The sequence below is a fragment of the Salvelinus fontinalis genome, chromosome 24 (genome assembly GCF_029448725.1).
Source record: "Salvelinus fontinalis isolate EN_2023a chromosome 24, ASM2944872v1, whole genome shotgun sequence".
Classification (NCBI taxonomy): Eukaryota; Metazoa; Chordata; class Actinopteri; order Salmoniformes; family Salmonidae; genus Salvelinus; species Salvelinus fontinalis.
The window spans coordinates 2740578-2764293 of record NC_074688.1 but is presented as its reverse complement, the minus strand read 5'-3'; the positions used below and the strand labels follow the sequence as shown (position 1 = coordinate 2764293).

At 42.1% G+C, this 23716-nt stretch overlaps 1 protein-coding gene across 3 annotated transcripts; it reads left to right on the top strand.

The window, feature by feature from the left end:
* Positions 1-1104: 1104 nt before the first annotated feature.
* Positions 1105-18202, top strand: rffl (ring finger and FYVE-like domain containing E3 ubiquitin protein ligase). Of its 3 annotated transcripts, none has more exons than XM_055879382.1 (7): positions 1105-1346; positions 4702-4887; positions 5594-6010; positions 6242-6328; positions 9787-9997; positions 11788-11811; positions 11962-18202. In XM_055879382.1, exons 2-7 carry the CDS (start codon positions 4711-4713, stop codon positions 12141-12143), a joined length of 1098 nt encoding a protein of 365 aa, XP_055735357.1. In that variant the 5' UTR covers positions 1105-1346; positions 4702-4710; the 3' UTR covers positions 12144-18202. The 3 variants fall into 3 exon arrangements, with proteins under 3 accessions (XP_055735357.1, XP_055735356.1, XP_055735358.1); XM_055879381.1 differs by having other exon boundaries at positions 4667-4887; XM_055879383.1 differs by lacking the exon at positions 6242-6328 and having other exon boundaries at positions 4667-4887.
* Positions 18203-23716: the final 5514 nt, after the last annotated feature.

The following is a 23716-nucleotide window of genomic DNA, read 5'->3' as shown; positions in this document are numbered from 1 at the left end:
GCAAGCCTATAGATACACGTTCCTACTTATTCATTACTGCTGCTGTGCTTGTTGTAGCGCCGAGTGGAAATAGCAAGAATGTACATTTTATGGCTTATAAAAGTGTTGAATACAAAGTGTTGACAGTGCTGAGTAAGAACTTAAACTCACTTATAAATACAGAATTGCTTTGCTGTAGTCCTTGACAGTCTCCCTCTAGTCATGGTTTTAAACGTTTGGAAATCTCACAGTATCAACTTTGCTGTAGCTTTATTTTATGCCTGCTACGTTACTGCAGACACCGTCATCTGAGCCATCGGTTTGGCCAGCGGTTGCACTATAGTGAACTTGATTTGCTCTCTGGGCCCGCAGGGAAGGCAACGTTTGTACCTTCAGATATGATATGGTTCAAAATGACAACAGTTCAGGGCAGCTGAATCGCGTGCACCTACCGTCAACCGGCGGAGAAGAACAACAAAAAATATAGAAACACATGGCTTTGTCGTTGTGTTTTATACATAAATGTTTGGCGATCAACTAAGAATGGCTTGGAGGTCGACCGGTTGGTGACCACTGCTCTAGAACATTGAGTGAAGTTTTCTGCGCGGCAGTCTCGGGGCTACGTTTAGAGAGAACATTGCTCACATCTGTAATCGCAGCCAAATGTGTGAATATTTATGTAAATTTGATATGTTTGTAAATGCTCAAATTTCTCTAAACATTTTCAATTTGTCATTATGGGGTATTGGGTGTAGATGGGTTATGGGAAATGTAATCAATTTTGAATTCAGGCTGTAACAACAAAATGTGGAATAAGTCGAGGGGTATGAATACTTTCTGAAGGCACTGTATGATGGGGATATACCCGTGATGATCATCCTTTGCAGTACTATGTTTTACTGCTACAATCAAATAGTGTCAGAGACATTCTGGATAAACCAATGGGTTTACAATGTGTGATATTTATTTGCGATGTAATTGATAGCATGTAATAACTTTAAATTGTTGAGGACTCTATTCATTATTCCCGTCGTTTTATTAGTGTCCACCAGAGGACACTACTTCCCTGGAAATAAAATGCATGCAAAACTTACGAAAACTTTCGTACGTGTCTGCATTCAACTAGCGATTCGAAATGTACGTGCACACGCATCAGCAACTGTCTGGGGCGATAGAAACTGGCCGGGGGAGTGTCACTCGCTATAAGCACTTTCTTCCTGTTTCACTCCAACTAGCTAACTTCGATTTATTCCTTGTCGATTTGTGAGTGTCTGAGAACATTAGCTCCACAAAAGTCATCCATAGCTCGCGAGCTACTTGCCAGCTGCTGCTAGCACGCGTCTCACGACCCCGGGCTTCGTGTCGAGGTAGCTATGTCGATCATTTCAACTCGATAAAGTTAGCAGCAGGAGCTAGCTAGCTACTAACATTAGTTTACTAGCCAGCCAGCTATTATGGGCAGATGGTCTGCGTTCGCTAGTATCTGAACAGCTCAAATGTATTGGTAACGCAACGTAGTGAATTTACTTTTTGTGGTCTGCTAATAGGCAGATTAACAGCAGATTAATGGGAAAACGTATTATGAGAAAAACTAGCTACATTGATTTCGAGTCTAACGTTACTGCTTTCTTTCCGTTCTTACTAAATATTTATTTGGGAAGATGATGGCGTGTCCATCTGTACGGGGACATCCCCCACAATTGTTTTGGTTCTGTGCCTCGTTCTGAGTGTGGTGGCTAACGTTAACTACATACTGTATATATGGGTGGCTATATTGGTTTTGATTGTGGACCCTATGTCTTTGTTGTGTTGGACTTTGCGACCCTGTAACTATTGCTGTCACAGTGTAATGTAAGTTTCAAAAGTTGAATAAGTGTCCACTAAACCTAACTAACTAGGTATACGTAAAGCCTATTGTAGTGCAAACTGGGACAATTGAGACACACTTGCTGTGTGGGGTTTTGAGTAGTCTACTCTGGCTTCTCAGTTCCATTACAGTACACAAGTCATAGTCATTGGACGAATGCGTCTTAAGTACATGGAGTTTCGTTTTCGGTACATACACGCATCGCTTTCGGTACGGTTTTGGAAGCATAAGGACTTCTTTCATATCAGGGAGAAACATTTGTATTTATTTTTTAACGTTAAATTGATATCCACCTATTATATAGTTATTGTTCCCACACGGCCATCTATCCATGTTACATCGTGTGTTTGCGGAAGACTGTGTTAATTATTAGAATGCCAGAAAAATATTTTCTGTTTTAACTGCCAGTTAAAACCGTGTACAGCAGTGGATGCTGCCGAGGGGAGGACGGCTCATAATAATGTTTGGAATTGAATGGCATCAAACACATGGAAACCATGTTTGACGTATTTGATACCATTCCCCTATTTCTGCTCCAGCCATTACAACGAGCCCCGTTCTCCCCAATTAAGGTGCCACCGACCTCCTGTGGTGTACAGTGTCTATTTTGCGTTTGCGAAATTATTTTGTGATATGAAAGTGAAGGGCTTTATGTTAATAGAACCGTATCGCAATTGATAATCGAGTCACGTTTAGAGGGAGTACTTGGCTGCCAGAGCCAGTCATGCTCTTAAGGAGCTGTTATTTTCAGAGGTAATCTTGGGCTACCCTGACCTACGCCACTAAAGCCTGTCTACATTTGGACACTGGGTGTGAAGTTTTTTTTTTTTTTAGTTTGATTTTCCATCCAACTGTTGCTTAACATTGACAGGGTAAGATAGCCTGTATCAGGGCCGAATGTGCCTACTAGCCTGTAGGCTACTACTTTAGAATGATGGGGGGACAGCCGTCTTTCACTTTGTATTATTATCAATCGGAAAATGTAACATTGCACGGACATGGTCAGACTGTTAGTTTTTACAAGTGATTTCTTCATTGTACAACTAGGTGTGAAACCTTTGCAGTTGGCCCCTGGATGCCTGAGGCACCAAGTCACTTTTCCCTCAGCTGTTCTCCACTTGATGCAGCCTGGTGGCAGGCATTTCCTTAGTAGCAGCTGTTGATGTGGATCTGCCTTGCTGTTTGGTAGGCGCTGTTAGGTCTGTCTTGTTTTGGTCTCTATGGCAGTGTGTCTGTGTGTAGCCTAGCTATTAAGTTCCACAGGGGAACCAGAGCATAAACAAGTGACTGAGAATTGGCCCTGCATTAGTTGAAAACGGATCAATCCTATTGTCAATTCCTGAGAGAGATTGAGGGTGTAACCTAAAGCTAGTTAGTAGACCTCACCTACTAAGGTGAGGCCTGTATGTATTCATAAAGCGTCTGAGAGGAAGAGTGCTGATCTAGGATCCTTTTGACCTTTTCGATCACAATGAATATTATAAACCGGATGGTTTGTGCCCTGAATGCATATTTGCTGAAAAGCTTTTGTATATGACAAATGTATTTTTACTGTTCTAATTATGTTGCTAACCAGTTTATAAGGCACCTCTGGGGTTTGTGGTATATGACCAGTGGCTGTATCCAGGCACGTGTAGCCAAATACCACACTGCCTCAGGCCTTATTGCATGGACAGGGGGACTTGATCCCAGATCAGCACTCCTACTGAACGCCAAGGTAACCTGTCTAAATTACTATCACCCCGTAGCACTGTAGCTGTGAAATGCTTTGAAAGGCAGATCATGGCTCACATCAATGCCATTATCCCAGACCCCCTAGACCACAGGTGTCAAACTCATTCCATGGAGGGCCGAGTGTCTGCGGGTTTTCGCTCCACCCTTGTACTTGATTGATGAATTAACATCACTAATTAGTTAGGAACTCCCCACACCTGGTTGTCTAGGGCTTTATTGAAAGGAAAGACCAAAAACCTGCAGACACAAGGCCCTCCGTGGAATGAGTTTGACACCCCTGCCCTAGACCCACTCCAATTCACATACCGCCCCACCAGCCTGTGCTCCTGCAGCTCTGACTGCAAACAAGCTCTGAATTAATGATGGGAGCCTTACTTCTGGTAGCCAAAAGCCAGCTACCTGCTCTCCTTACTGACAAAAGTTTGAGGCCAACGCCATTCACTTCACATCTCTCATTTCAATTGCAATCCCAGTGTCATTGATTGAGCTGTATACAACATTGCACATCCGAACGTAACACCACCAATGCACTGTAACATCAGCACTTCAGTTGTTTTTGTTATAGCCTAGCCTACTCAACCTCTCTTACAGCTCTTTCTCCACTGCATTACCCCAGGCCTTGCTTATGCCCTTCAAATTGCTCTAAAGTTTGCCCCACTCATACATACCCTGCCTCTTTAGTCACTCACTACTCAAATCAAATTTATTTATATAGCCCTTCTTACATCAGCTGATATCTCAAAGTGCTGTACAGAAACCCAGCCTAAAACCCCAAACAGCAAGCAATGCAGGTGTAGAAGCACGGTGGCTAGGAAAAACTCCCTAGAAAGGCCAAAACCTAGGAAGAAACCTAGAGGAACCAGGCTATGAGGGGTGGCCAGTCCTCTTCTGGCTGTGCCGGGTGGAGATTATAACAGAACATGGCCAAGATGTTCAAATGTTCATGTTCACTACTCACTCTGTTCATGATCATACCCATTCAACACCTCCACACTCCTTACTCTTTTTTCTTTTTCTCCCACAAACTCTTAACTCAGTGGTCTGTCTTCACTAACCCACTCTATCCACATTAACACGTGTGTCCAGGTGGTGAGACCATCTAAGAGTTGGTGTGTTTCCAGGTGTGGAGCATGTGGACGTCCTGCTGTAACTGGTTCTGTCTGGACACTGCCACGGTGGAGGAGAGCAACAGCAGCATGCGTCACCAGGCCTATACTAACTCGGGTTACAGCAGCTACCCGTCGCCCCCACTCCCGGAACACACGTGCAAAGCCTGCGGAAGCCGCTTCGTCACCCTTGCCAGAAAGGTACCTAAAACACTCTCCGCCCACCCTTTCCCAAATCCGGCGTTTGAGATCTGTAGAACGGCAGGTTTTTCATCCTTCCTCTCTAATCAGTGGTTAATTCAGACCTGGCCAATTAGAAATTGATCAACATTGATAAAATGGATATTGCGATATTCTGGTAATTTCTACTTACCCAGAGTCAGGTGAACTCGTGGATACCATTTTTATGTCTCTGTGACTAGTATAAATGAAGTTAGAGGTAGTTTCGTGAGCCCATACTAACTAGTGTTAGTGCAATGACCGGAAGTCTACCGGAACGGCTAGCTTGCCGAGAAAAGAGAACCAACACTACTCCAGACCTCAAGGCTTGACTCTTGAGTATCCATGCTGCTCTTAGCTTTTTTCCACACCCTTCAATACCTCCATTATCTAGTGGAGGCATGAAAAGGGTAAAACCAATGCAATGGTTATGTACTTTAATGTACCGGAACCAGCCTCAGGGCAAGATTTGAACAAGACGAGCATTTATGCTTCATGGTCTTCAGTATCTAGACATTACGTTGTCAGTGTCAGGTTGCAGCTAGAGTTGGAGCAAAGTCTGGGCCAAGTTTTAAAAGGAACTCTTTTGGTCCCATTATTTACTGAATTATAACAGCCAGGGAGGGAAAATATGCTAACAGACATATGATTGTCAGTGATTGTGTGTCGGTCTCCTCTCCCCCCGCAGCATGTCTGCGTGGACTGCAAGAAGAACTACTGCGGCAGATGTTCGGCCCAGATTGAGCCCCGGCAACGCCTTTGCCACACTTGCCAGCGGTTTCACGGCACGCTTTTCGAGCGCACCGAGCTGATGAAGCTCAAGGTGAAGGACCTGCGCGACTACCTCCACCTGCACGAGGTCTCAACACAGATGTGCCGTGAGAAAGAGGAACTGGTGGAGCTGGTCCTGGGACAGCAGACACCATCATCCTCTGGCCCAATCATAAACCCTCTGAACCAAACACAGACCCCCACCGTGACCCAGCATGAGACAACTCCTCTTCCAGCCCCCACTACTACCACCACCACACCCTCCACACACCCCGACTCCACCTCCACAGACCATGTCCCTTCACAGCTGCCACCCACTCAGGAGGGCAGTCAGGTGAGGCCCGAACCCAAGAGAACCTACTATACCACACACGACTAACCCCTTACCCTTGTTTGTCTGTCAACCATTAATTTACCATTTTGTCCGTCGCCTCACCTGTTGTGTTATGTAGCATTAACAATAGCTTGAGAATAGATTACTAACCTTCTGTATGGCCCCTTCAGTTAGAGCATGGCTAACTCTAGCTTGCTAATGAAGTGGTGTGTGGTGGGTTTTTGCTCGTAGACCCCGTCTGTGTTGGTGCCCTTGGGTCCTGAGGAGCCACTGGACACTGAGAGAGATACAGAGCTGCAGGGAGAGCAGGAGCTGCAGGTACTACAGCCTGACCCTGCTATAGTAGTACTCTTGGCCCTAGCCATTGTACTATTATAGCAGCGATGGGAATCCTCTCCTTAGCCCTGGGCCTGTATTCATGAAGCATGTCAGAGTAGGAGTGCTGATCTAGGATCAGCTCCCCCCCTGATTCATTAGTCTAAAAGACAAAACAATGATGTGATTTTTAGATCAGTGCTTGATTTTTATTTGATATTAAAATACATCAAAATGTTACACCAGGCAACAGATGCATATACCAACATTTCAGAGGATTATAAACGCAGTCTAAATACTTGTTTCTGTTGTGGTCCTCTATCGGTAGGCAAGGGCTGCAGTTAAAAAACAAGTGATATGGGCACTGCCATAGATTCATTCAATCATACAGTGTCCAAATATGTAAATGTATACAAAATATAAAGGCTATCTCAACATGAACCTTGCCTTGCAGGAGTGTTTGAACCTAAGACTGGCAGAAACTGTTTTTTTTTTATTTTATTTTTTTTTTCTCCGACGGGAGTTTGTTTCACTCTACCACTGCTGTATTTAAAATGTGTTCTGACCAGTAAAGCTCTTGAATCCATATGGCATGAAGTCTGTGGCACTGCCTCTGGTGGCGTAGGAATTAGAGTCCCTAACCGCATACAAATAGTTTTTCAGATATTGGGGGGGGGGAACTGTACCCAACACGATTTTATGGGCCAACTTCAACTGAATGACCCTTTTATCAACTGATAGCCGCTGTAGTTCAGAGCCGAGGACGTCCAACACGAGCTCGAGGTCTAAGATTCAGAATGACCCTTGCCATTTTATTCTGAGCTGTCTGTAGCTTGTTCTTGATGAACTTGGGGAACTACTCTACAGTACCAGGTAGTGCACACAACCAAAAATCTAAGTGAGGCTACACTAATGCTGCTAAAAGGGTTTTCATGGTCCCTTTGTTTAGAAAAGTATTTCACAGTTCTTGGCTCATACTGAGACACTTCATGAATACAGGCCCTGATCTCAGATGGGTCTCAGAACCTGCTTTAGGTTGCTAGATAGATTTTTGTTTTTACTATGTGTGCCCTATACAGAATGAGAACAAACATTCTGTGAAATAGAGGCCTGTGACATTTACCAGATTTGACCTCCATTGACGCAAGACGGGTTTCCACCTCTAAGCTTTTAACTGTGATGGCTTGAACCTGCTTTGGCAGGAAGTTAAAGGCTAGCATTCTCAGAAAGGGTAAAGGTTGATATGACTGATTTACTACGACTTACTATGTTAAATATTAACTCAATTAAGGAAGTTGACCATTGTATTATTTGTTGGCAAATCCGCACAACCTCTCTGGTTAATGGTGGAAATTGGAACTGTTTGTTGGATCATTGTAAATATTAGAAAGAAGAGTGTCATATAGTGCCAGTCAAAAGTTTGGACACACCTACTCATTCCAGGGTTTTTCTTTATTTTTACTATTTTATACATTGTAGAATAATAGTTAAGACATCAAAACTATGAAATTAACACATGGAATCATGTAGTAACCCCAAAAATTGTTAAACAAATCTAAATATATTTGAGATTCTTCAAAGTAGCCACCCTTTGCCTTTAACAGCTTTGCACACTCTTGGAATTCTCTCAACCAGCTTCATGAGGTAGTCACCTGGAACGCATTCCATTAACCGGTGTGCCTTGTTAATTTGTGTAATTTCTTTCCTTAATGTATTTGGGCCAATCAGTTGTTGTGACAAGGTAGGGGTGGTATACAGAAGATATCCCTATTTGGTTAAAGACCTAGTCCATATTATGGCAAGATCAGCTCAAATAAGTAAAGAGAAAGGACAGTCCATCATTACTTTAAGACATGAAGGTCAGTCAATCTGGAACATTTCAAGAACTTAGAAAGTTTCTTCAAGTGCAGTCGCTAAAACCATCAAGTGCTATGATGAAATTGTCTCACTGAGGACCGCCACAGGAGAAAACCCAGAGTTACAGCTGCTGCAGAGGATAAGTTCATGAGAATACCTGCACCTCAGATTGCAGCCCAAATTAAAAGATTCACAGAGTTCAAGTAATAGACATCTCAACATCAACTGTTCAGAGGAGACTGCGTGAATCAGGCCTTCATGGTTGAATTGCTGCAAAGAAACCACTACTAAAGGACATCAATAAGAAGAAGAGACTTGCTTGGGCCAAGAAACACGAGCAATGGATATTAGACCGGTGGAAATCTGTTCTTTGGTCTGATGAGTCCAAATTTGAGATTTTTGGTTCAAACCGCTGTGTCTTGTGAGACGCAGAGTAGGTGAACGGATGATCTCTGCAAGTGTGGTTGCCACCGTGAATCATAGAGGAGGTTGTGTGGGTGCTTTGCTGGTGACACTGTCTGTGATTTATTTGGAATTCAATGCACACTTGCCCAGCATCTACCACAGACTTTTGAGACACCCTTTCAAATAATTTTTTCATCTTGACATGAAATGGTGAGTTTAGATAACTCTATCGCTAGGCCTATATATTTAGTTTACTCATACTGTAGGACATAAGGCTAGTGACTGTTTTAGACCCTCCAGTGCCATTGTGCTCAGACAGAGTCCCATTGTGGAGCACTGTTTTGATGTTTGATGGCTGGCTCTCCATGTCTGCATGGTGTGCCCCATTATTCACATGTCTGTCAGAAATGTAGGCACTTGTAGCCAAGCAGTAATCTATTCTTATCCCCACTGATGGATTTCAGCTTTGGCATGTAATGTGGCGTGTTGCCATTTCCTGCACTGTGGCTGTGAATGCTCCATGTGACTGACACTGTTCCTCTTCATACAGTTTGGGTTGGGGTAGCTAAACAAGATAGTTGGTGTTGTCACACAATGACTCACAAATTGTCGACCTAGAAATAGATCTCAAAGAACCAAAATCCATCTTGTGGTTCTAGGCCCGTATTGATAGTGTCTCAGAGCAATAGTACTGATCTAGGATCAGTTCCCCCGTCATGTTATTATTACTAATACTGTTCTAAAAAGGCTAAGCTGATCCTAGATCAGCACTACTTTGTAAATCTTTATGAATATGGGCCCTGTTCACAGTTAGTGTATGGATCCCTTTAATCAATCATTCTGACATTCAAACATGATGGCTGTCAATGTGATGTGATTGTTCTAGAATTTCCATCTGACCTTAGAAAATCAGGAATAGCCTACCATTTGTGTCATTCCATTCTAATGAACCTGTAACCTTTTTCACTCGATTTTATTTTATGCCAATCAAGTGTGCGTTAAGGAGGGTGCAACATACTGAACATGGCTGTTAGAAAATGTCAGGAATCGAGCTGACTTGATACCTGACTCTTAGATGCACGTGTTAGTTATAGATCAATGCATGTCCGTTTTACAGGCCCTTAACACAATGTATCTGTACGTTCCATAACATTGTTCACTGTTGAACGCAACTCTGATTTTGCTATGCTGTTGCTCAGTCCTCAGACACAGATGAGGTGCTGGCGCCAGGCCGCAGGGCGTCGCTGTCAGACCTGGCCACGGCAGACGACATCGAGGCCCTCAGCGTCCGGCAGCTCAAGGAGATCCTAGCCCGTAACTTTGTCAACTACAAGGGCTGCTGCGAGAAGTGGGAGCTAATGGAGAGGGTCACCCGCCTGTATCACGACCAGAAGGACCTCCAGAATCTGGGTAAAGGAGGTTTTACCTGCAATGATTGTGATATATGGTTGTTTTCCCTACCGGCATCATAGTTGAACTGGGGTGTATTTACTAGGAATGAAACGTAATCGAACAGGACGTAACTGGGAGGGACCTAGGATGAAGCTGTGCGGGACATACCTGAATTTGGCCAATAAGTACCATGTTTTTGTTGAAAAAAAGATTATGTTGTAAAGCAGTTTACTACGTGCACTAATAAATACACCCCGGATAGTAAGTTTTTCTGAATAAGAGTGTCTGCTAAATTCCTCAAATTTAGAGGACTGTAATATGAGACATCCTGTTTGGACTTCTATTACAGAAGCTCACTGTTTTCGCTTACTCACTTAGCTAGGTTACTGTAGGGCTAATATACAGTGCAGACCCCTTGACTTTTTCTATATTTTGTTACGTTACAGCCTTATTCTAAAATGTTTGTTTTTTTAAACACACAAAAAAAACAATAGTCACTCTGACAGAGCTCCAGTTCTTCTGTGGAGATGGGAGAACCTTCCAGAAGGACAACCATCTCTGAAGCACTCCACCAATCAGGCTTTATGGTAGAGTGGCCAGACGGAAGCCACTCCTCAGTAAAAGACACATGACAGCCCGCTTGGAGTTTGCCAAAAGGCACCTAAAGACTCTCAGACCATGAGAAACAAGATTTATATGGTCTGATGAAACCAAGATTGAACACTTTGGCCTGAATGCCAAGCGTCCCATCTGGAGGAAACCTGGCACCATCCCTACGGTGAAGTGTGGTGGTGGCAGCATCATGACTGGGAGATTAGTCAGGATCGAGGGAAAGATGAATGGGGAAAGATGAATGGATCAAGGTACAGAGATCCTTGTTGAAAATCTGTTCCAGAGTGCTCAGGACCTCAGACTGGGGTGAAGGTTCACCTTTCAACAGGACAATGACCCTAAGCACACAGCCAAGACGACACATGAGTGGCTTTGGGACAAGTCTCTGAATGTCTAAGAGGCCCAGCCAGAGCCCGGACTTGAACCCGATCGAACATCTCTGGAGAGACCTCAAAATAGCTGTGCAGCTACGCACCCCATCCAACTTGACAGAGCTTGAGAGGATCTGCAGAGAAGAATAGGAGAAACTCCCCAAATACAGGTGTGCCAAGCTTGTAGCGTCATAACCAAAAAGACTCAAGGCTGTAATCGCTGCCAAAGGTGCTTCAACAAAGTACTGAGTAAAGTGTCTGAATAGGTGATGTGATATTCCCACGTAAATTTGCAAACATTTCTAAAATCCTGTTTTTGCTTTGTCATTATGGGGTATTGTTTGTAAATTGATGAGGTGGGGGGACGACAATTATATTCATTTTAGAATAAGGCTGTAACGTGACAAAATGTGGAAAAAGTGAAGGTCTGAATACTTTCCAAATCCACTGTATATAATTATTAGAACCTCCGATTCCCACTTCAACCGATGCAGCAACACTGCAGGCTCCATGACGATGTGCTATCCCAACTCGCACCACAATATGTTTGTAGTTTCACAAATTGTTGTGAAAATTCACAAATTATGGAAAGGCATCTAATGATATGGCATTTGTTTGTCTGATTTGAGGCTTGACACATGCAACAAATAAAATATTTCTCAAATGAAACGTTTTACTATTACTGAAGTTTATATCTTGTAAAAACAGGGAATTTATCAATTGATATTTTTTGGTTTTATTATTCCATTTTTGAAAATGAATTGCATCGTTCAAGGAAGTGTTTAACATGCTTTTTTTCATTTTATTCTTCCCTGTATCCTCCAGTTTCAAGTACAAATGACGGCACAGGTGAGTCCCTTGAACAATCATTTATGAGCTATAGGTATTATAACTCTCCGATTTTAATAAGTTGGTTGAGTGTTAACAAGTTGTCTTTGGTCAACTGAGTACAAGATAGTATTTAATGAAATGTGGTTTTCCCTTGTTTCTTTCTCCCAGACCCCAGTGGTAACCCTGGCCAGGAGGAGAACATGTGTAAGATCTGCATGGACTCTCCTATTGACTGTGTTCTGCTGGAGTGCGGCCACATGGTCACCTGCACCAAGTGTGGCAAGCGGATGAACGAGTGCCCCATCTGCAGGCAGTATGTGGTGCGCGCCGTTCACATCTTTAGAGCCTGAGACCCAAGCCTTGGGAATCCCCACCCCTTCCCCCCCACCTACCTCCCGTAAATTAACAAGGGACTTGCTATATGTGGCCTTACATACATAGGCTAGACCAGGAGCATTCAACTCTTACCATATGAGGTCCGGAGCCTGTTGGTTTTCTGTTCTACCTGATACATATTTGCATCTACCTGGTGTCCAAGGTGTAAATCTGTATGTGATTAGAGGGGAACAATGGAATGAAAGCAGTGGAACTGGCTTTGAGGTCCAGAGTTGAGTTTGAGGGGACTAGACTAACCTCCTCTCCCTCCAGTTCTCCACTGCTCTGATGGTCCTGGAGACCCAGCGTACTGGTTCCCCCTGCTGGAGGGATGACCAGGGGAGGTTATACCTTCAATAAACCACACAAACTCAATGACCTCACATGGGCACTTCTTCCTTTTATTGACTGGACTCCTACAGCTCATATCTCCAAGCTGATAAGGATTATTAGAATAAGAGTGCCTAATAACATATGCATTTTTCCTTTGGAGACCTACTACTAGTAAATACAGTAAGGGATTAATATTATATATATATATATATATACACACACAGTTCCTACGGAAAGTATTCAGAACCCTAGACTTTTCCCACATTTCGCTACGTTACAGCCTTATTCTAAAATATATTCAATTGTTTTTTTCCGCCTCATCAATCTACACACAATACACCATAATGACATAGCAAAAACTTTACTTTATGTTTGCTAATTTATTAAAAATATAAAACTGAAATATCACAAGTATTCAGACCCTTTACTCAGTACTTTGTTGAAGCACCTTTTGGCAGCGAATACAGCCTCGAGTCTTCATGTGTATGACACTACAAGCAGATCCTCTCAAGCTCTGTCAGGTTGGATGGGGAGCGTTGCAGCACAGCTATTTTCAGGTCTCCAGAGATGTTCGATCGGGTTCATGTCTGGGCTCTGGCTGGGGTACTCAAGGACATTCAGAGACTTGTCCCAAAGCCACTACTGTGTTGTCTTGGCTGTGTGCTTAAGAACGTTGTCATGTTGAAAGGTGAAACTTCACCCCAGTCTGTGGTCCTGAGCACTCTGGATCAGGTTTTCATCAAGGATCTCTCTGTATTTTGCACCGTTCATCTTTCCCTCGATCCTGACTAGTCTCCCAGTCCATGCTGCTAAACATCCCCACATCATGATGCTGCCACCATGCTTCACCGTAGAGATGGTGCCAGGTTTCCTCCAGACGTGACGCTTGGCATTCATGCCAAAGAGTTCAATCTTGATTTCATCAGACCAGAGAATCTTGTTTCTCATGGTCTGAGAGTCCTTTGGTGCCTTTTGGCAAACTCCAAGCAGGCTGTCATGTGCCTTTTACTGAGGAGTGGCTACCGTCTGGCCACTCTACCATAAAGGCCTGATTGGTGGAGTGCTCCAGAGATGGTTGTCCTTCTGGAAGGTTCTCCCATCTCCACAGAGGAGCTCTGTCAGAGTGACCATCAGGTTCTTGGGCACCTCCCTGACCAAGGCCCTTCTCCACTGATTGCTCAGTTTGGCAGAGCGGCCAGCTCTAGTAAGAGTCTTGGTGGTTCCAATCTTCCATTTAAGAATGATGGAGGCCATTGTGTTCTTGGGGACCTTTCAATGCTGAGGGAAAAAAATGTTGTACCCTTCTCCAGATCTGTGCCTCGACACAATCCTGTCTCAAGAGTTCTACGGACAATTCCTTCGACCTCATTGCTTGTTTTTTGCTCTGACATGCACTGTCAACTGTTGGACCTTGTATAGACAGGTGCGTGCCTTTCCAAATCATGTCCAATATGTTGAATTTACCACAGGTGTACTCCAATCACGTTTTAGGAATAGGATGATCAATGGAAACAAGATGCACCTGAGATAAATTTCGAATCTCATAGCAAAGGGTCTGAATACTTATTTACATGAGGTATTTCTGTTTTTAATTTTTCATAAATTAGCTTTGTCATTATTGGGTATTGTGTATAGATTGATGAGGAAAACATTTTATTTAATCCATTTTAGAATGGCCAAAATATGGAAAGGGGACGGGGTCTGAATACTTTCCGAATGCATTGTATAAGCCCCAAGTGCTCTTAATAATGGATTGGATTCATGTAACTGTTAGAGTTGAACCCCAGTAAAAGGGAAAGCATTTACATTAGTGGTTGAGCTGAGAACACATCCATAGGATTTCTCTGTGTGTCTGTCGTTACTCTGCATTCGGAAAAGCAGCAACATCCCCTGTGGTGGTCTAGTTTAAAAGCCTTAAGTCTGTTAAAGGGTTCAGAGCTTGATAAGTTACAGCGGCCAGGGAAATATACCTGTAGATTGGGGCTGGCTGGCTCACGTTCTCCCAGCGTGCCGCTTGTGCCTAGGGCCTCCAACTCAAAAGCGTATTGCTGTGTGCCAGGAATGAAACGCGTGCTTGTTCTGTAACCCCTAGACACTGCATACATTGTTTCTCAATTAAGCCAGTTGACATAAGCAAAGCTGACAGGCGTTCACTCAATCCCTCTGCTATGGAATCAGGTGGACACACGGTTTTAGTGCTTACACGTTAGCCTGGTCCCAGATCTGTTTATGTTGAATTGCCAACTCCCATGGTTATTGTCATGTCAAACCGAGAGTACCCTGAAGGAGAAGCCTTTTTTTCCCCCCATGCAAACGGCCCTACCCACCATACTTTGTACGTAGACACTACAGGTGCCATGCACCAACGCACCGCGAGGAGAGATGACCGTGAAGGTGCCATGGACCAGAGACGTCCTGACCAGCGCAACAAACCAATGAGGCAGAAGCGGCAATGAGGCAGAGGCAGATTCTTAAGAAGCTTCCGACCTAAGGGTTTTGCATGACAGCGACCATAGGATTTAGCTATACAGAATAAACGAATCCGGGGACCAGGCTACTTATGCTACTTATGCTGACAGTGGGAGAGAATGTCAGTGGTCCTTCACTATTCCAACTATATCCAAGTGCTTTATCCTTCCAATACTCAACCGCTCGTTGACTATATTGATATTTTTCAGCATCAAAATTGACCAAAGGCCCTTACCCTTGCTATAGTATTTAGATTTTTTAAAATAAATCCAACCATGTCAGAATAGCCTGGTGTATAGCTAGATCTAGTTGTGTATAATGCACCAGTTGTGCGTAATATGCGTTTTCATGACACACGTACATGAACGATGAGTTGTCAAACGCACAAGCAGATATTTGGCATTGCCCAAAATGAAGGTTAACTCTTAAAGACATCTCATCTGTTTGGCTAACCAAGTACCTTAACTCCAAGATGATTTAATTCATGGAGTTGAGTGCAGACTAGAGTTTTATTTTAATTTTTTAAATTATGAACCTCCGACTCCGTGCCTTAAATTATGAACCTCCGTGCAGTTGATACTTAAATTTTAATTTTAATTCTTAAACCCTTACCATGTTTGTCCTCTGTTTGCATGTCTTTCCTTGTTTGCTGAAATCCATACTTTTTAATAAAACGTTAGTCAAATAACACCACTGACTGTTTCCTTTTTGAGATTCAATTGACACGCGCGCATTCACGCCGAGTTTGCCGTCTTAGAGCAACAGCAAAGAAGAAACAGTCGGTTGTATTTTAGTACCGTGTAATTAAAAAGTAGGGATTTTTGCGAACAAAGGCCTGCAACAACAGACAAAGATGGGTACATGGTAATGGTTTAGGAATTTAAATTTTTGAAGTATCGACTGCATAGTGAGTTGGGAGGTTCAATTAAACTCTAGTCTGTGCTCAACTTTGTCAACGAAATCATCGTGGAGTTGAGGAACTTGGCTACCATTTGGCATGAGTCTAAAGGTTCAACAATGGTGAAAGTATCTTGAACAATGCATTGTCCATTATCAGCTATAGGTATTCTAACTCTGATTTAATGACCGGTAGTTGAGTGGTTTGCATACTCCAGTGCTAGACCTCCAGTCCCTCCCTATCCCTACTGAACAGAATGAAAGATTGACTCTTAATAAGTGGCTTTCAAAAACCAGCACCTTTTATTCATGACAGTGAGCACACACTGTACTTTTGAAAATAATGCAACGTGAAATTGTGTGCTTGATCGGTTAGATGGAAAATGTGTATTGTCAAGATGATAGAGGACTAAGCTACATTAAATCAATTAAGCTCTGTATCGCAAACGGAAGAGTCAGAAATTAACATGGCTCCCTTTTGTACCAAATTGCACCCTATCCCCTATATAGTGCACTATATATAGGGGGTAGGGTGCAATTTGGGACACCGGCATTGTTTGATGAAAATAAATAAGTGTATTTGACCTACAGTACCAGTCAAAAGTTTGGACACACCTACTTATTCAAGGGTTTTTCTTTATTTATACTATTTTCTACATTGTAGTGAAGACATCAAAACTATGAACTAACACATATGGCATCATGTAGTAACCAAAAAAAGTGTTAAACAAAGATTCTTCAAAGTAGCCATCCTTTGCCCTGACAGCTTTGCACACTCTTGGCATTCTCTCTTAACATGGAATGCTTTTCCAACATTCTAGAAGGAATTTCCACACGCTGAGTACCTATTGGCTGCTTTTCCTTCACTCTGCAGTTGTCCAACTCCTTCTAGACAATCCCAAACCATCTCAATTGGGTTAATGTTGGGTGACTGTGGAGGCCAGGTCATCTGAAGCAGCACTCCATCACTCTCCTTCTTGGTCAAATAGCCCTTACACAGCCTGGAGGTGTGTTGGGTCATTGTCTTGTTGAGAAACAAATGATAGTCCCACTAAGTGCAAACCAGATGGGATGGCGTTTTGCTGCAGAATGCTGTGGTAGCCATACTGGTTAAGTGTGCTTTGAATTCTAAATAAATCACTGACTGTGTCACCATCACACCACCTCCTCCATGCTTCACTGTGGGAACGACACATGTTTAGATAATCCGTTCACCTACTCTGCGTCTCACAAAGACACGGCGGTTGGAACCAAAAATGTCAAATTTTGACTCATCAGATCGAAGGACAGACTTCCGCCGGTGTAATGTCCATTGCTCATGTTTCTTGGCCCAAGCAGGTCTTCTAATTGGTGTCCTTTAGTAGTGGTTTCTTTGCAGCAATTCAACCATGAAGGCCTGATTCACGCAGTCTCCTCTGAACAGTTGATGATTAGATGTCTGTTGCTTGAACTCTGAAGCATTTATTTGGGCTGCAATTTCTGAGGCTGGTAACTAATGAACTCTAATGAATGGAGCCAGTTTCATCATAGCGCTTGATAGTTTCTTCAAGTGCAGTCGCAAAAACATTCAGTTCTTGAAATGTTCCGGATTTACTGACCTTCATGTCTTAAAGTAACGATGGACTGTCGTTTCTCTTTGCTTATTTGAGATGTTGTTGCCATAATATGGGACTTGGTCATTTACCAAATAGGGCTATCTTCTGTATACCACCCCTACCATGTCACAACACAACTGATTGGCTCAAATGCATTAAGAAGGAAAGAAATTCCACAAATTAACTTTTATCAAGGCACACCTGTTCATTGAAATGCATTCCAGATGACTACTTCATGAATCTGGTTGAGAGAATTCCAAGAGTGCGCAAAGCTGTCATCAAGGCAAAGGGTGGGTACTTTGAAGAATATCAAATATATTTTGATTTGTTTAAACCTTTTTTGGTTACTACAAAAACTATTTCATAGTTTTGATGTCTTCACTATTATTGTACAATGTAGAAAATAGTAAAAATATAGAAAAACCTATGAATGAGTAGGTGTGTCCAAACTTTTGACTGGTACCATATTTTTCTTACTGATAAATGAGGCCTTTGAATTTATATTTACTTGACCATTGGTTAGATTTTTAGGTTGCGATTTTAGATTTTTAGCATCTGCGAAATAGAGAGTTTATAAATACCATTGAATTTACAGGCCTTGAATTTACAGATGTGACTTAACAGCATTTCGAGCCAAACATTCTATTTTCTTAACTGCTTTGATACATCTCTGAAAGACTCTTTAGTATAAAAACTACCAAATAATTCTGAATTTCTTCTAATAAAAATATTTCCACATTTTCTTTGTCTTATGCCTATTTTTTACCCAGAGAGTGTCACAGTAGACTGAATGGTGATAACTGGTTTTTCCAGTCTGATGGCTCGGGTTGGGGTGTGTGCGTGTACTGTAAGATGGAATCCCATGAGTTCACCTCACTTAAAGGGAACTTCTCAGATTCCTATAATGACCTCGACTATAATGTAGTGCTCTTTGAGAGGGTGGAGCAGCTGTATTTTGTTACAGATGGTTGCTGGTTGCTCCATAGTGACAAGTTTGTCAATCAGTAATTAGACTAAGCAGTCCAAGTATTTAAAATGGACTCATGGTATGCCTTCGATAAACTATTTGGTCCTAGTGTTTTACAGTTTGAATTATCCTTTTTTTTCTGGGAATGCATTCAAACTAATTGTAGAGATGTAGTGTTTTTGTATTTGAATATGCAATAGATTATGACAAATCTAAAGTACGTCAAGCACATGCCAGAGTAACCATACATCATTTGATATACTTGCATTTTGTCTGATTTGACAAATAGCAACTGGTTTCATTTTCACTCATTCAAACAGTATCTGCATTTTCAACACAAAATGTAAGACTATCAATTTGGTGTAAAGACTAATCATTTTGTAGACAGCCATATATTCAACTTTCAATCTGCAATGAATGCAAAGTTACAGTGAGCAAACCACATCCTGGTACACAGAGGGCATTTTAGACAATAGTGCCACCTTATGGTAACAACGATTTACATAAACATTTTAGTCATTTGGCAGACACACTTTTCCAGTGACTAACAGTTAGTGCATTCATCTTAAGGTACCTAGGTGAGACAACCACATATCACAATCGTAAGTAAAACCTTTCCTCAGTAAAGTCAGTACTAGTAAGACAAGACGAGTGAGAGTTGCAGAAAAGGAAAGGCAAAGGTGTTTTTTGGGAGGGGAGGTGCTGTTAGATTTTTTTTCATATGATTTTATTAGTATCCCCATTAGTCGATGCCTATGGCAACAGCTAGTCTTACTGTGGTCCGACACAATGAAAAATACATTACAGACAAAATACTTTACAATACTTTACTTTACACTTTACTTTCACATATATTTAAAAACATTAACGTGTGTGTGCACATCTATCAGTTACACATACTTGTCAGTACATACGCACCAAAAGTAAGTCACTTGGTGGAGAGAGGTTGTGCCGTGAGGTGTTGCTTTATTTGTTTTTTGAAACCAGGTTTGCAGTTGACGCGCTATATGAGATGGGAGTTCCATGCAATCATGGCTCTGTATAATACTTGACATTTTCTTGAATTTGTTCCGGACCTAGGGACTGTGAAAAGACCCCTGGTGTAATGTCTGGTGGGGTAAGTTGACTATGCCAGGTATTCCCAAACTGGGGATACGCGCAATGCCATCGGGGGTCTGTCAAATAAAAATGTGATTCAAATTTAATTTAAAATAAAAAAATCAAATTAAACCATCTAGTGTTCAGCGAAATAACAACACAACGTCAAATACAGGTAGCCTAGTCAAATAATTAACATCCAATCACAACCGTTACTCTCTCGCGGGAAACCACTCTATAAAAGCAACAGATACCATTAATAAGAAGGGACTAGAAGCGTCTTATATGGTGAGCTACCGAGTGGCAAGGACAACAAAGGCTAATATTAATTTACAAAATGAACAGATCCGGAGAAAGAGAGTAAGACACATTGTCCCCTTGGAGCATATTTTCCATCTTCCAGACGTGGAAGACCAACATGGAAGGAAGAAAATGATTTTAAGAGGAAAAGACAACTTATCCTTTGCGACATACTATTGTGGAGGACTTAATTCTTCCTGCTGCCGCGGATATGGCTGGGACAATGCTGGGGGAAAAGGCAAAAAAAACTATACAGACAATGCCTTCATCAAACAACACTATTTTACGACACATCAGTGACATGGCAGGAGATGTTTTGAAACAATTACTGCTTTGCATACAAGCCAGTGAATTATATGCGTTAAAGCTGGATGAGTCAACAAATGTGGCGGGCCTGGCACAGCTGCTGGTATGTGTCCGTTACGTTTATGGGGGGTCAATTAAGTCCTGCATGGTGAAGTGCTGCAAAGAAGGACAGAGTTACGCTGCAGCTGGCCCAGAACAGAGTGGCACATTTAGCTCTTTATTGTAATCAGAGGGCTAATATCAATACTATGCATGCCAGTTTCTCTTGGCTAAGAGTTGATGAAACACTGACTGCATCGCTACTTGTTTTTTATTTTTTAAACAATGTTGGAAATTCCAAATTGTTTGCATAGTCCAGTGGTTCCCAAACTTTTTACAGTCCCGTACCCCTTCAAACATTCAACCTCCAGCTGCGTACCCCCTCTAGCACCAGGCTCAGCGCACTCTCAAGTTTAGTTTTTTGCCGTCATTGTAAGCCTGCCACACACACACACTATACGATACATTTATTAAACATAAGAATGAGTGAGTTTTTCTCACAACCCGGCTTGTGGGAAGTGACAATGAGCTCTAATAAGACCAGGGCACAAATAATAATATAACAATAATCAATAATTTTGCTCTTTATTTAGCCATCTTACATGTAAAACCTTATTTGTTCATCAAATATTATGAATAACTCACCACGGGTTAATGAGAAGGGTGTGCTTGAAAGGATGCACATAACTCTGCAATGTTGGGTTGTATTGGAGAGAGTCTGTCTTAAAATATTTCCATACACAATGTGCTTGTATTCAGTGTTCATGCTAATGAGGGCCGAGAATCCACTCTCACATATTTACGTGGTTGCAAAAAGCATCAGTGTCTTAAAACCTGTTTGGGATAGGCGTGCAGCTAGCGGGACACCTCGACAACATCTGGTGAAATTGCAGAGCGCCAAATTCAAATTAAATTACTATAAATATTTTACTTTCATAAAATCACAAGTGTAATACATCAAAATAAAGCTTAACTTGTTGTTAATCCAGCCGCCGTGTCAGATATCAAAAAGGCTTTACGGCGAAAGCAAACCATGCGTTTATCTGAGGACAGCGCCCCGCATACCAACACATGAAAAACATATTTCAACCAGGCAGGTGTGACACGAAACTCCTAAATAGAGATATAAAAAATGCCTTACCTTTGATGATCTTCTTCTGTTGGCACTCCAGAAGGTCCCAGTTACATCACAAATGGTCCTTTTGTTCGATAATGTCCTCCTTTATATACATAAAAACTCAGTTTAGCTGGCGCGCTTCAGTCAATAATCCATCCAGTTTCCCTCCATCAAAATGCATACAAAATGAGTCCCAAACGTTACTAATAAACTTTTCCAAACAAGTCAAACAACGTTTATAATCAAACTTTAAGTATCCTAATACGAAAATAAATGATACATTTAAGACGGAGAATAGTATGTTCATTACTGGAAATACAGTGGGGCAAAAAAGTATTTAGTCAGCCACCAATTGTGCAAGTTCTCCCACTTAAAAAGATGAGAGAGGCCTGTAATTTTCATCATAGGTACAGTTCAACTATGACAGACAAAATGAGAAAAAAATCCAGAAAATCACATAGTAGGATTTGTTATGAATTTATTTGCAAATTATGGTGGAAAATAAGTATTTGGTCACCTACAAACACGCAAGATTTCTGGCTCTCACAGACCTGTAACTTCTTCTTTAAGAGGCTCCTCTGTCCTCCACTCGTTACCTGTATTAATGGCACCTGTTTGAACTTGTTATCAGTATAAAAGACACCTGTCCACAACCTCAAACAGTCACACTCCAAACTCCACTATGGCCAAGACCAAAGAGCTGTCAAAGGACACAAGAAACAAAATTGTAGACCTGCACCAGGCTGGGAAGACTGAATCTGCAATAGGTAAGCAGCTTGGTTTGAAGAAATCACCTGTGGGAGCAATTATTAGGAAATGGAAGACATACAAGACCACTGATAATCTCCCTCGATCTGGGGCTCCACGCAAGATCTCACCCCGTGGGGTCAAAATGATCACAAGAACGGTGAGCAAAAATCCCAGAACCACACGGGGGGTCCTAGTGAATGACCTGCAGAGAGCTGGGACCAAAGTAACAAAGCCTGGATGACTAAATACTTTTTTGCCCCACTGTAAATAACAAAGAACGAGCTTTCCTCCAAGCGCTTGGAAACACTACAGCCAAAATGGGAGCCACCTAGAAAAACTACAATTTCTGGGTCATTTTTCCAAAAACCAGCCTGAAACTCTTTCTAAAGACCGTTGACATCTAGTGGAAGGCCTAGGAACTGCAATCTGGGAGGACTTGGGCCTATAATTATAGTACTAGCAATTGAAAAAAAAAAATTGTTGGGTGGGGATGGTTTGCCCTCGAAGTTTCGCCTGCCATATCAGTTCTGGTATATTCACAGACATACTTTTAACAGTTTTAGAAACTTCTGAGTGTTTTCTATGTAAATCTACCAATTATATGCATATCCTAGCTTCTGGGCCTGAGAAACAGGCAGTATACTTTGGGCACGCTTTTCATCCGGACGTGAAAATACTACCTCCTATCCCAATGAAGTTTTAACAGCGCGATTTGCCAAGGCAAGAAACTCTCTATCTAGAAATCTGGCAGTGGCTTCTGATTAAATTACATTTTCACAGAACCGCTTGTTGCAATTTTGATGAGGCTCTCTTGTTCAGATATCGGTAAGTGGACTGGAGGCAGGGCATGAAAGGGATAACGATTCCAGTTGTTTGTGTCGTCCGTTTCGGGAAAGTACCTGCGTAATTGTGCACCCAGCTCACTCAGGTGCTTCGCTATATCACATTTGACATTGTCCGTAAGCTTGAGTTCATTTGCACACAAAAAAATCATTAAAAATCATACAAGTGTGTTGTCGTTGTTAATGCAGAAAGAAAAGAGCTCCAATATACACTTAATATACATATACATATAATATATGGATACCCTAGGTTTTGTACGACGTTATAAATTACGTCGAGATTCCATCTTAATTCCCTCTAACTTTATGGAAAAAAGGTTTATTCAATAAATCCAGAAACTCCTCTCATACTGGGAAGAATTTTTTTTAACACATTTTCAGGCCTTAGGTTTTATTTCACATGTAGTAGTACTGGCCTATCTGGGTGATGTTTTTTCTCGCCTGAATGATCTGTATCTAGAATTACAGGGACTCTCCGCAACTACACTGCTCAAAAAAATAAAGGGAACACTTAAACAACACAATGTAACCCCAAGTCAATCACACTTCTGTGAAATCAACCTGTCCACTTAGGAAGCAACACTGCACATTTGTGGCCTGCTGGAGGTCATTTTGCAGGGCTCTGGCAGTGCACCTCATTGCACAAAGGCGGAGGTAGCGGTCCTGCTGCTGGGATGTTGCCCTCCTACGGCCTCCTCCACGTCTCCTGATGTACTGGCCTGTCTCCTGGTAGCGCCTCCATGCTCTGGACACTACGCTGACAGACACAGCAAACCTTTTTGCCACAGCTCGTATTGATGTGCCATCCTGGATGAACTGCACTACCTGAGCCACT